Source organism: Mya arenaria, chromosome 13, assembly GCF_026914265.1.
Source record: "Mya arenaria isolate MELC-2E11 chromosome 13, ASM2691426v1".
NCBI lineage: Eukaryota > Metazoa > Mollusca > Bivalvia > Myida > Myidae > Mya > Mya arenaria.
This window is the reverse complement of record NC_069134.1, coordinates 40,103,693-40,118,044: the sequence shown is the minus strand read 5'-3', so window position 1 is coordinate 40,118,044 and position 14,352 is coordinate 40,103,693. Positions and strand designations below refer to the sequence as shown.

At 34.7% G+C, this 14,352-nt stretch overlaps 1 protein-coding gene across 5 annotated transcripts in view; it reads left to right on the top strand.

Moving 5' to 3' along the window:
- Positions 1–14,352, top strand: part of LOC128213846 (protein patched homolog 3-like) — a 60,409-nt gene that overhangs the window by 40,423 nt on the left and 5,634 nt on the right. For all 5 annotated transcript variants that reach the window (XM_052919909.1, XM_052919910.1, XM_052919912.1 and 2 more), the window contains exons 15-20: positions 1,211–1,332; positions 2,995–3,150; positions 3,780–3,905; positions 4,937–5,081; positions 5,902–6,023; positions 9,639–9,821. In XM_052919909.1, coding sequence (XP_052775869.1) covers positions 1,211–1,332; positions 2,995–3,150; positions 3,780–3,905; positions 4,937–5,081; positions 5,902–6,023; positions 9,639–9,821 — 854 coding nt within the window. The remainder of the gene's footprint in view (positions 1–1,210; positions 1,333–2,994; positions 3,151–3,779; positions 3,906–4,936; positions 5,082–5,901; positions 6,024–9,638; positions 9,822–14,352) is intronic.

Sequence of the window (14,352 nt, the reverse complement as noted above, 5' to 3'; positions counted from 1 at the left end):
TCTGTATTTCACATTAGAGACATAACCTGTTTATCTAGGATGGTTGCATTATGTTTTGGTACCGTCCTTTATGAATGATTCCGATATGTTTTGGTACCCAGCTTTATGAATGGCTCCGTTATGTTTTGGTACCGTGCTTTATGAATGATTCTGTTATGTTTTGGTACCCAGCTTTATGAATGGCTCCGTTATGTTTTGGTACCGTGCTTTATGAATGGCTCCATTATGTTTTGGTACCCAGCTTTATGAATGGCTCCGTTATGTTTTGGTACCGTGCTTTATGAATGGCTGCGTTATGTTTTGGTACCCAGCTTTATGAATGGCTCCGTTATGTTTTGGTACCGTGCTTTATGAATGATTCCATTATGTTTTGGTACCCAGCTTTATGAATGATTCTGTTATGTTTTGGTAGCCAGCTTTATGAATGGCTCCATTATGTTTTGGTACCCAGCTTTATTAATGGCTCCATTATGTTTTGGTACCCAGCTTTATGAATGGCTCTGTTATGTTTTGGTACCCAGCTTTATGAATGGCTCCGTTATGTTTTGGTACCGTGCTTTATGAATGATTCCGATATGTTTTGGTACCGTGCTTTATGAATGGCTCCATTATGTTTTGGTACCCAGCTTTATGAATGGCTCCGTTATGTTTTGGTACCCAGCTTTATGAATGGCTCCGTTATGTTTTGGTACCCAGCTTTATGAATGGCTCCGTTATGTTTTGGTACCCAGCTTTATGAATGGCTCTGTTATGTTTTGGTACCGTGCTTTATGAATTATTCCGATATGTTTTGGTACCTGGCTTTAATAATGGTTCCGTTACATTTTGATACCCAGCTCCAAGAATGATTTCCTTATGATTCGTTACCTAGCTGTAAGAGCGGTTCTGTTACGTTTTGGTACCCAGCTTAATGACTGGATCCAATATGTTTTGGTACCTGGCTTTAATAATGGTTCTGTTACGTTTTGGTACCAAGCTTCAAGAATGAGTTCCATATGTTTTGGTACCTAGCTTAACAAACAACCTCCAACACCCCCCCCCCCCCCTCTCTGTATAAGTTAAAAGAATTGTGACAGCCTTGTTGTCATTGTCAGTGTCTGTTGCCATTTTTATTTGAAACGATGAGTGCAAAAAGTGTCTGCAAAAATGACAAGCACAGGATTTGTCTGGTTGGAAAACTACTTTTATAATTTTCACGATCATTTTGCAGATGGTTTTCCTCAGTCCAGTGAAGCATTTAACTCCTTGTTGCTGTATTTCCTACAACAGCGGGAAGGGAGATCATTCGGACAGTTCATCAAGTTTGATAACTCTTCCACACCAACAATTCAAGTAGGTGAAATCCCATCACAATTTAGTTTGGGAAGGATAATCAGTTTTTAAAACGGAGACATTTTATTTTCTTTAGATCTATATAAAACAAATACCCTGAAAGCACTTTTTATCTGATTGGTTCGAGGAGTTTCTAGCTTCAATGCATGCTTAGAATCATAAAATTAATTATCCTTTAAGCTTGTCTGTTAAAAGTGAAGATTTTGTGGAAGCCTTGTTTGCATGTCTAGGGGTGGTGATGAGAGCGTTATCGTGTAAAGTGTTAACATTGGCCATAACTTGGCCATAACTCAAATACTGTTAAAAATATTCACATATTGCACATGTGTTGCATGGTTTATTACTTTGTCTTAAAGGGATTAGACACCAGATGATACAATTGCAAGAAAAAAAATAAAATTGTAAAAAACTTTTTCCAATTCTAAATTTACTGCGGTTGTCTACCATTTAAATTCCAGTGAGTTTAAAAATAGCGTTGATATATTTATCTGTACTCATAAACACATCTAATTTAAACTAGGAAACCAATATTACCGCTATTTTTGATTGTGGAAACTCAGATGAGACAGCATCATGATTGTTGTGTTTATTCTTTTAAATATGTAAAATGATGTATTATCGGCCTCCTATTAGCTCACATTGACAATTCTAGGCTTGTTTAGAGGAAATACTGTATTTGCCAATTTTTAAACCACTGGTGTCTAGTCCCTTTAAATTATTGTTGATAACCATGAGAAAAACTGACATGCATTAATGTCCCCTTGTGGGTCTCTTGTTTTAGAAAACATATACTTGTATAGGTACAGTTTAGGTAGAGGAAAAGGTTTTGGATGATGTATTTAGTATTTAGACCGAACTACTGTGAAATCATTAATGTTCTTGGGGCATTAATGTTCGTGGTTTTTGTGGGTTGGGTGATCTACGAATTCAAGATCCAACGAAATATAAACCCTTTTTTCACTTTTCAATTGCCATGTTATGTACGTATAGTCTAGTTTAATCGTTACAGAGGCCGCAGTACGCAGCGTAAATTTCCGTCTCACTGCATATTTTACTATCATTTTTTTGTTAATATATTATATCAGCCTTTAACAAATAACAAACCAAATCATTTTTATGTGTTTTATGAACCAAATAACTGAAGCACGTGCCTAAACATGTGCTGTTAATGGAAATTTCCAAGTTTACAAGAGTGAGTGTCGATTCTCGATTTTTTTTCTTTAATGAAATGATTAATAGATTACATTGGAGGTTACTTATTTTCCAACGTGACAATGTACAAAACAACGGTATGACATGGGTATATGCACTTAATTGGCATGCCGTACCACTTTAGCGAGTGTTATAAACCGAGTGACGTAGAAGACGGAAATCACGGGCCAGCGCGTGGAGATAATGCAGACGATCTAGAACGAACGTAGTTTCGATTTTTTTTTCAAAAACGAAAAACCACGAATTCAAGTACCCACGAAATTGTATTTTTTTGGCAAACCACGAAATTTAATGCCAACGAATATAAATGATTTCACAGTAGTATCTTCCACTGGAAATAGACAATTTTGAAATTATGTACAACATTGAAAGCATTTGAACAAAGGCGAAATATATTTATATAGAAGTAAGCAGTAATAAAACATGATGATAATTTTTTTCCATTTACAGGCCACATATATCCCGTTCTTCCACACGCACCAGGCAAGCTCGGCGGGTGATATCGATGCCATGGATAGTCTGATGGCCATTTTGGACAAGGCCAACTTCGTCAATGGATCTTGCTTTTCCTATGGGTTCAAATATCTCAACAATGAAACAAATAGGGTAATATAAAGTTTTATGGATAGTTTTATTAAGATTAACTTTGTTTAACTTAGGTCTTAAAAGAAACAACACCATGGACGGGCTTCCTGACCCTATCTACGATACAGGCGCACACCCAACTGTTTTGAAAGTTTGTGGATTAAAAAAAACACTTTTTATGGAAAAAAAATGATCAGAAAAGAAAACAACTAAAATAACAAACTTTATGAATGGATCTTGCTTTAACTATGGATCCATAAACCTCAACAATGAAGCTGATATGGTAATATAATGTTTTATGTGGGTTTTTTTGTTAAGTCTTAAACTTTGTCTTCTGCTGTTGCTTTAGTTTCTAAGAAAAAAATTCATGTACAGTCTTTTTGCAAAAAGTATCTTTATGATAATTATTTGTGTAGCCTGTTTAAGATATTATACTTTTCTTCTAAATTTTTCTGAAAAATCCCCAAACTTTTTGCTTGGCTAACTCAACAACAATTAAGTGGGGTTTGCAAGGAAGTAAAAGGCCAAACAGTATTTTTAATTTTTGCCACCATCCTTACTTGGAGACTAAAAAACCTCACTTAAACCTATGCAGACCGTATTTCCAAAAAGACTCATTTTAACCCAGAGTAATGCTGTCCATTTTACAGGTGTTAAAGGGTGAGCTGTATCGGAACCTGGCATTGGCGGGGTTGTGTGTATTTATAGTCACCCTGCTGCTGATTTCCAATCTCTGGACCAGCATCCTTGTCTTCTCATGTGTTGCTTTCACTGTGGTAAGTTGCTTTTGTGGTTTTGATTGCAGACTTTCTGTGAAAATAAGTCCATAAATAGAAATGTCAAAGGACTGTTCCTCCTATTACTATATTGATGTGGCACAGTTAGCCTACAATACTTGGATGTTGGCATCCTGATTATACCTAGATGTGATCAAGAATGAGGTAATTGATACCTTAAAGTTTGGGGATGCAACCATTGACACGGCAGCCTGATTACCCTCATTGTACAGTCATGGGCTATTCCATTCATTTTCAGATTACTGTGACTGGTTCCCTGCAGTTTTGGATGTGACCAATTTGACATGGCAGCCAGCATCCTGATACATAAATATACCAAAATGGCCTATAACCATTTTCAGATTGATGTGACTGGAACCCTTCAGTTCTAGGATATGACAATTGACACAGCAACCAAAATTCTGATCACCCTTCATATAATACAATAATGGACTGTTCTGCCCTTTTTCAGATTGATGTGACTGGTACCCTTCAGTTCTTGGATGTGATCGTTGACATGGCAGCCAGCATCCTGATTACCCCTTATAATATTACAAAAATGGACTTTTCCACCTTTTTCAGATTTATGTGACTGGTACCCTTTAGTTCTTTAGTTCTTGACCATTGACACAGCAACCAACACTCTGATCACCCTCCATAAAATACAATAATAGATTTATCCACCTTTTTCAGATTGATGTTTGTGGTTTCCTTCTGTTCTTTGATGTGACCCTTGACATAGCAACCAGCATCCTGATCACCCTCCATATAATACAATATTTGGCTGTTCTACCTTTTTCAGCTTGCAGTTACTGGTATTCAAGAGTTTTGGATGTGACCATTGACACAGCAACATGCATCCTTATCAACCTCCATATATAAGCAATCATGGACTCTTCCATTCATTTTCGATTGCTGTGTCTGGTCCTGCAGTTTTGAGATTTGACCATTTACATGTATATGGCAACCAGCATTCTGATAACCCCTTAGTATACAATAATGAGCTATAATACATGTACCTCTTTTTTCAGATTGATGTGACTGGTACCCTGCAGTTTTGGGATGTGACCATTGATACAGCTACTAGCATTCTGATCACCCTGTCAGTTGGGTTGGCAGTGGACTATTCTGCCCATGTGGGTCACATGTTCATGACTTTACTCGGGGATAGGGAAGGTTAGACAACACTGATATTGTGTATTGTTTCCTGTTTCAAAAGGGTATGATAATGAGCCAGATTGGATATGTCCAACATATGGCCCCAATTTCTCATGAGTATTTTAATCATGAAAATTTCAAGTATAATGTTTCATGTACCCTAAAAATTTGCTTAAAATTGATTTTATACAAAACAAAACTCTTTAAAAGGGGAGTATAACACAAATTAAACCAAAACGAAAATATTGAGTTACAGTTGATCCTGGTATATAAGGGACTTGTTTTGGGCCGTACTTTTGGTCTGATCTTAACAAGATCCTCAACTTGATTACTATTCAACTGGCAGCATGCCAAGGTTTCATAATTATTGACTTATAAATGTATTATTGATAGAGGTTATTCCTTATTCCTGGTTATTAACACATGTACATGTTTGACTTAAATAACAGAACAATCTTTAGCTCATCTTTTTTTCAAAGTGAAATGAGAGGTATGTGTCATTATTGTTTGGGGCAGCCTTTTGCAAAACTTGAACCTCAGCAATTATATGTAAAAAAAAAACATTCAAGATATTCAAATGAAACTTGTGTTGCCGGGGACAAGAGGCACATGTATAGCAAGGTCCATAACTCTGGCTTTATAATAATTGCGTTATGCCCCTTGCTCAACTGAATAACAACAACAGCATTTTACATTCACTCTGTGTGGCTTGTATACCTTCCAAACAAAATAGACACCCATATCATCCTATTGAATGGGAGATTTTGCTATTACATTGATTAAGCAAGTCCATGTCCCAGAAAAAAGGTTTTCATATGATTTTCTGTGTCTATTTCAGATCGAGCGAAAGCGACACTTTGCAGTATAGGTCCAGCAGTATTGAACGGAGGGCTCAGTACCTTCCTTGCCTTTGTACTTCTTGCAAACAGCACGAGTTACGGATTTATGCTGTTTTTCCGGGTAAATAGATAATTAGGTTTGTTAAACGGAAAGGTTGAGGGGGAAAGCTCAAGGTTAGTCCTTGGTGTTGTCATAGACTTGATGTTATTTGTGAGGGCCACAGAGTAGTGCAATAAAATAATCTATGACCAAATCATGTAAACTGTTAAGGATACTGAACTGGAACTTGGTACACAAATTAACTCAGCCTCATACACAGTGATCTCTACTTTCTTCCGTTACACTTAATGCTTATGGTGGGACAATTGACTCACAAATTCTCGTTCATATGAATATGCAGGGGAGGCAACTCTTCTGCCAATGAAATCGCATGAACCGTTTATATTCTGAAGTCCGAATAAGACATAAAATATAGAACGAGTAGTTTCATTACAACTTTCTTGTTTCAGCCAATGCATGAATAAAAGTGATTAAGTCTAAGATGATAAGGTTCTGTTTTAGTATAGATACAAAATTTGAAACATATCCTTGGTTCGGAATTTAGACAGTATATAGACCTTGTATTTTAGAGTGGTCTTTTTTGGAGACTGTGGAGGCTGTTTTTCAAATTTGTAGTGAACTGGCGGACCGAGTTCAATTCAAGCTTTTGCCACAATACCTTTTTTTACGGGGAAAACATTAGTATGAGTGTTAAAGCATATTTCAACATTGGTTCCATGTGGATCAATGATACTGCCTCATTTATTATTCATAATTCTGAGAATTATTTAGCCAAATCGCCCACAGTACACAATAAAGCATAGCACAAAAGTGTATTGGGGGTATCCGACGATGCATACCATTAGGAATTTGTTGAGTTTTGTCCCTTGATTGACCTAGAAAAACAGATTAGCATTTGCATCCGTTAGCAGTTAGCTTGTTGAGACGACAGGTATTCATCAAATATCTTAAGTCATTTCTAAACTCAAGAAATTTTCTAAATTTACAAATCTCACTGGTCATATGATGTAAGTACTTGATAATTTCTGAAATATATTATTTTCATTGCCTTTATTAAGAATACAGACTATCATGTTAAAAATGTGTATATACTTCTTTAAATTTGAAAATGGCTGAAGTCAAAGAAATATTTATTATTAGATGTGTTATAACTGAAAAAGCCGCTAAATTGGAAGGCCTTTGGAATAATTTTATGTGAAACTAAAGTTGATGTATTGAGTGTGGAAACTTTTGTCAGTAAGATAAAATAGCTTGCTTTTAGTTTTCAAGATGATGATAATATTTTTATGAAAGTTATTATTTGCTAATGCAAAACATAATTATATGAAAATAATAATTTATGGCTGCTTTGAAAATTAATAACTAACAATACTTCCTGATTTAAAGTTTCAGTGCGTCTGAAATGTCAAACCGCTTTTAAACAGTGCTCATAAATTATTAAAAAAAGGAAGTTTAGCAGAAATTGAAATATTGAAATGCAATAAAAAGTCTGTTATATTTGGTATTTTTGTCAAGCCCTTGTGCTGTCAGCTAGACATATTGCCACAATGTCCGTTTCGTGTATGTACTTTTGTCAGTGTGTCTGTCTGTTTGGACTGACCTTGTCCGGGCTGTGTCTTGACCATGCATTAAAGGAATTTTTAAAAAACTTACCATAAGACCCAGACCTCGAAGGTCAAGGTCACCCTTAGAGTTCAAAGGTTGAAATGATTCTTTTCCGTGTTGAATCTTGACCATACATTATAGGATTCTCAAAAAACCTGCCATGAAGGTTCACCATGATAGGTTGGGTGTCAAGCGCAAGAACCTGGTCAGTACCTCAAAGGTCAAGGTCTTGGAGGTCAAAGGTTGAAATGATCCTTTGCTGGGCTATATCATGACCATACATTATATGATTTTCAAAAAACTTGCCATGAAGGGTCACCATGATAGGTTTGGGTGTCAAACGCAAGAGCCTGGTCTGTACCTCAATAGTCAAGGTCTTTCTTGGAGGTCAAAGGTTGAAATGATCAATTGCCATAAAGGTTCACCATGATGAGGTGGCATGTAATCCACAAGATTCTTGTCTGTATGTCGTAGGTCGAGGTCACCATTAGAAGTCAAAGGTTGCAATGATCCTTGTTTGGGCTGTACGTATCTTGACCATGCATTATAGGATTTTTAAAAAACCTTCCATGAAGGTTCACCATGATGAGGTGGCATGTAGCCCACAAGAGTCTTGTCTGTATGACAAAGGTCAAGGTCACTCTTAGAGGTGCAATGATACTTTTTTGGGCTGTATCTTGACCATGCATTACAGGATTTTCAAAAACTTGCCATGAAGGTTCAACATGATGAGGTGTTGTGTGGCTAAGAAGACCTAAGTCTGTACCAGGTTCCATGTATGTATGATAGTGTGTCCATCTAGACCTCAACCTTGTCTGGGCCATAAATTGCAATGATAATTATCTGCTTATTGTTCAACACCATGTTATTTTGTGTTGCAATTGCATCAAAGAGCATTATGTCTGTGTCAAAGGCTCTTTCAATTGGCTAGAGATTTGATGTCTAGTATAATAAAGTTAATTTAATATGTAGTAATTATGTCCAAAGGCCCAAAATCACGCCATGCCACTTATTTGTATAACATTCAAGGTCTATGCTCACATGAAAATGTCTAGCGAGAATGATAAAAATGATGGCTCTCAGACAGACTTAATTTCACACTGGATATAAATTGCATTTTTTATTTGTATGAAGGCGGATACTGATGGTGATGTAATTCAAGAGCCTTCTAGCATGCGAAAGAAAATTGTTCTTTTGTAAATCACACCAGACGATATTTGAGAATTGTATTTGAACAGATACAAAGTAGGCATTATATTGCTTTGTACAGTTAGAATACTATGCCAAAATAAAAGAAAATCAGTGATGAAATGCCATTTTTAGCTTCTCTGTTTTTAGACGAAATCAACCTGACGTATTTGATGTATTGCCATAATTGGCCTTGGCTACAGCATGCACAAATATCAAACTTGGCCATAACTCAGAAAACATCATATTCACATGTTGCACATGTGTAGCAAGGTCCATAACTCGGCATTAATTATTGTAGAGTTATTCCCCTTTTTCCACTGAAAACAATTACAACAGACAAGTAAGCATTATTTGCCTCACAAATAACACTATTTCTCACTCTCTGGAGCAATTGATTTAACAAAATGTTTATTTTTGGTTTTTAATAAGAAATTCTTCTAAACTAATAAATTGGCTTAGAATACAACCTACATTTACAGCCAATGAAATTGCAGATAGGCAATCATTATGTACTCAGGCTTAATTTAAAGGTCCGCCTACTGCCACTCATCTGAAACACACTCCCTGCGTTAGATTATGCAATTTATTTGTATCAGCCAATGAGATTGTATTCTGTCAGTTAAGTTTGCTTTGCTCACTCCGCCCATTCTTAATCATTAAGATTTTAGTTCATGTCATCTAACTATTACTTGAAATATAACATTGGGTCTATTGGTCTTTGCAAGTTAACATTTTTATTTGATTTCTTACGCTGACTTATTGACCAATAAATTACTTTTTCTTACAACATTTTGGCGTATTAAATGGTCCCTATATTTTTATGTTCAGCATTTTAACTTTTATATAACACGCATGCCTTATGATAACTGCTTTTCTCAGGTATTTATGACCGTGGTTATTTTCGGGCTCTACCATGGGCTTGTATACCTGCCCGTAATACTCAGCTGGGTGGGCCCCTCGCCCTACCCCTCAGAAGCAAAAATGGCGCCCAAGCATAACGGCATGGCTGATCCTAAACACTTGCATGACGGGGCCAAGATACAGGGCAACGGTCATGTTAAGGTAATTATTTATTCATTTTTTTAGATGTGACGTGTGTCAAAAAATTTATAATGTTGAACATATGTATGTTTTTAGTGGGGATTGGAGTTGGATGGCTTTTAGATATGATGTTTTTTTCAGACATGATGATGATATTAAATGATGTGGGCATTTAAGGTAGATTTGGGAATGTTAGATATAGGGCGGATAGTTCAGAATTTTGTTGATTAACAAATTTGTTAATGGCATCGTTGTTAACCTAAAAAGGTGAACTATTGTATGATATGCTCACATATTTGCATAAAACAAGTACAGCTAAGACAGTTGTAGCAGATCTTGTCAGAAATATTGCAGATTACAAGTGTATCCATTACTCTTCCAGTGCAGTAAAGATTTTAAAGTCAACAATGATGGTGTTAACAACGTTGTTATCTAACTTATTTCTGAACAGTCGACCCAATGTTTGATATTTAATTTATTGGAATTATAAAAAACATGTATTTTAAATGTTAGATATACTAAAAATATATGATTTACTATTTTGGTTAGAAGCAGAACTTTGTATTTTTCAATTTTTGACAAGTATTGTAGGACGATGTTTGATTGGTTTCTATATAGAACAGATGATCATTTGGTATAAAGTTGACAATATATGTATACTATTCATTGTGCTTGTTCAGAGAAATATGACTGGCCTTAAGAGGTATGATTTGATACGAATACCCGTCAGACTGCACGAAATGTTAGACTTCTACTGCACAAATTGGTTTTCTTGGTTATTTTTTTTGTATCTAGAGATGAAGAAGTGAAAGAGTTCCAGTTGAAATTAAAAAATGGTTAAAGATAGATTGTTAGAATGTACTTCCAAAAATAAATGGTTTGAAGCGTCACAGTTACATAACCATTTATTTTGTGTAAGCATAATTATACTAACAATATCTAAGCTTTTTGGTTGTCTACATACTGTTTTGTAAACTACCCACTAACTGGGACAGCCACTGTTTGTATCTACCGCTTCACATGATTAAAACCAATAACAGCTGACTGCTGATTTACTGAAATAAATGTATTGGAAAACTTCGGAAGTTTGTCCTAAACATTGGACAAAATATTATGTTGACCACTAACAGGAGGAGTCGATACAACAGGTTTGATTTCACCATTTTATACTGATTTTTGATTTAGCATTCTTTACGTAAAAATTCTCAGTAAAATTTCATTAAGATGGTTCATGAATGAACAATTTCATAACTGCTTGTCTTTAAATAATTAATGTAAATTGTTCAAATTTAGCATAGTTTTGATACTAACAATTTTTGTTAAGCTGTCAAGTTGGAAATTTATGATAAAGCAAAGTAGGAGAAAATGATCTTTATGGAAGATAAATTCATTGACTGAATTAAAAAAAATGCACAAAAAAGGACCTCGTAAAATTAAAATGATGTTCAGTAACATTTTATTAAAAGTGTCCTGGGGGCCATTTTAATAAAGATCTTAGTTGATTTATGTCGAAAATTGAAATTATCTTCAAATCTGGCATATTTTCATAATTTGCTGCATATTTGAGTCAATAAAACTTCAGCCAGTATTGAAAATGAACACATTATATAGGTTGAGGAAATTAAAATAATTGCTGTATGGCCATTTGTGATGTCTATACATTTTTAAGATTATTGAAATTACAAAGTACAATTAAAATCCCTTATTGAAACAGGCCCCTGGGGGACATACTTTTTATAGTCAGGTGCATTGTTGAAATTTTTTTTTGAAAAGAACGATTATTCGACTGAATTCTTGTACATGTTAATGTGAAACTTCTTTTCTTTTCAAGCATTTCACTTTTTTTTTAAATTTTAAGGTGGAACGCGACTATGAATTTTTTTTCGAGTTACTGTCTGAAAATTGGTGTACGAATAGAAGAGCATATGCCCAGTTAGGGACTGTTTTTACTTTTTCAATATTCGGAACAGTTTTGAATCTACGAGTTTTCAAAATATGCCACTGACGTCAATTTTGAGACGTCTCTCATATTTTTGCGTTCCAGCTACAATAACCGATAGTTTCACCAATTTTTCGTTTACCGCTAAGAAATTTAAACCTCAAGTGCGTCTTGTGAAAACGTTCACGCTCATATATTTTTCTTTCTATTGTTTTACGTTATTTATTTAAAATTCGTCTTTAACGTCATTTTTCGCGGGAAAAACGGCGTCGTATTTTGCTGAAAAAAGTGCACCTTTCTTTAATTCTTGAAAAAACTGCTCGTTTAATTTTTGATTTTTTTAAATACATGTATTCAATGTTTTATTACAAATCGCCTGATATCAAAAAAAGGGTACCTCACCGACTTCGTTTTTGCGCAGTATCAAATAATCTAACCCCTATACCTGTTTCTTTTTTCAATACGTAGTGTATTTAAACGTTTAGCATGACGTTAATCGAATTGTTTTTGTTTATTAAATGGAAAGATTAGAAATCTTAGAGTGTCTGATCAGTTTTATGTTAGGGATATTTGTTATTGTTGTTGTGAAAATATCTAATTCCACACAAGACGGGCGCTGAATAACCAGCTTTATACATCAATGACTTAAATCTGGCGGCTATTTTAATGAGAGGCTTTCTTAATTATTAAGCAATCTCATTTGCCGAATTATAATATTTTGATAATACACAACAATAATCGTTCCAGTCACTATGCTATGAGCTGTGACTATGCTGATTAGTGCTTTGTTTTTATTTATATATATATATATATATATATATATATATACATCTACAGTAATAACACAACAATAAACGGTTCTACTACTTTATTAGTTACCAATTTCTTTAATAAGTATCAGTAGAGATCTGCAGTTATAAGGCAATCAAAGCTTGTCGTGAGTACAAGCAAATTCATGAGACAACTTTTGGCGATGCATTCAATGCCCATGATACAGAAGCCAACATAGCTACCTTATCCCGCACTCAATGTCCCTGCCGTGCGTATTGTACACGCGTGCGTGCGTGCGGGCGTGTGTACATACATGCCTGCGTGTGAGAGCGTACATGCGTGTGAGAGCGTGTGCGTGCGTGTGTATGGGCGTGAGTATGATCGTGTGTGTGCGTGCGTGCGTGCGTGCGTGCGTGCGTGTGAGCGAGCGAGCTATAACAACCCTTAACAAAATGAGCTTATATTAACTATTTAAAGATGCACTCTTACTCTCCCATCTCAACTCAACTCAATATCTTAATTTCCCCATGGCTGGACATATTCATAATATATCCAAACATTGATAGACATAGAACATAAATAATAGTATATACAATAATAGTACAGTTTAAAAGTATAGCATATTGTTGTCATAATATTTATATAGGTAGGATATAGCTATATATAAGTATAAATAAAAAGCTTACATTTTACATGCAAATAAAATAAGTCTATTTGACTTTCATGAAAGTAAGGTCGTATGTGATCTGACGCTTGGATGGAGAAATTTTGTCGAAAACAAAGGTTCTTATGAGAAATACCGAGTTCATTTGAAAGAAATGAGCATAAAACATGGTATTTTTACATTATGAGATTAGAGTAGACCACAGTAAATATTTTAGCATTCACCAATAATTTAATATTTTTGTCCATTCTGTTATTAAACACGCGGTTAAAATCTTGTAATCAGTAATTAATTTTTCCATAAATGCATAATTGAGTAAGAAGTTAAAGTTTTATTAGACAAAATTGATCTTGTTATACATGTTTATGCATGGATTTTGGATAAGCATGTCACTTTAACTATAGTTCATTTACAATCAGTGCTTTAATTATTTAAAAATGTTAACTATTCGGAATTCAACAGAAGAAAACAATGTTGAATTATCAATCTAACTAAAATTAACAACAACTGTTATATGTTATTGATCAGTGGTTTATTCAAAACTAAGCTCTTATTAGCGTAAATAATAGTTCGATTTACGTCATGCTAAACGTTTTATAACAATACGTAATGAAAAAAACAGGTATAGAGGTTAGATTATTTGATACTGCGCAAAAAGGAAGTCGGTGAGGTACCCTTTTTTTGATATCAGGCGATTTGTAATAAAACATTGAATACATGTATTTAAAAAAATCAAAAATTAAACGAGCAGTTTTTTCAAGAATTAAAGAAAGGCGCACTTTTTTCAGCAAAACACGACGCCGTGTTTCCCGCGAAAAATGACGTTAAAGACGAATTTTAAATAAATAACGTAAAACAATAGAAAGAAAAATAAATGAGCGTGAACGTTTTCACAAGACGCACTTGAGGTTTAAATTTCTTAGCGGTAAACGAAAAATTGGTGAAACTATCGGTTATTGTAGCTGGAACGCAAAAATATGAGAGACGTCTCAAAATTGACGTCAGTGGTATATTTTGAGGAGTCATAGTTTCAAAACCGTTCCGAATATTGAAAAAGTAAAAACAGTCCCTAATTGGGCATAAGCTCTTCTATTCGTATACCAATTTTCAGACAGTAACTCGAAAAAAAATTCATAGTCGCGTTCCACCTTAAAGAAAATAAGATTATTTTTTTTTCA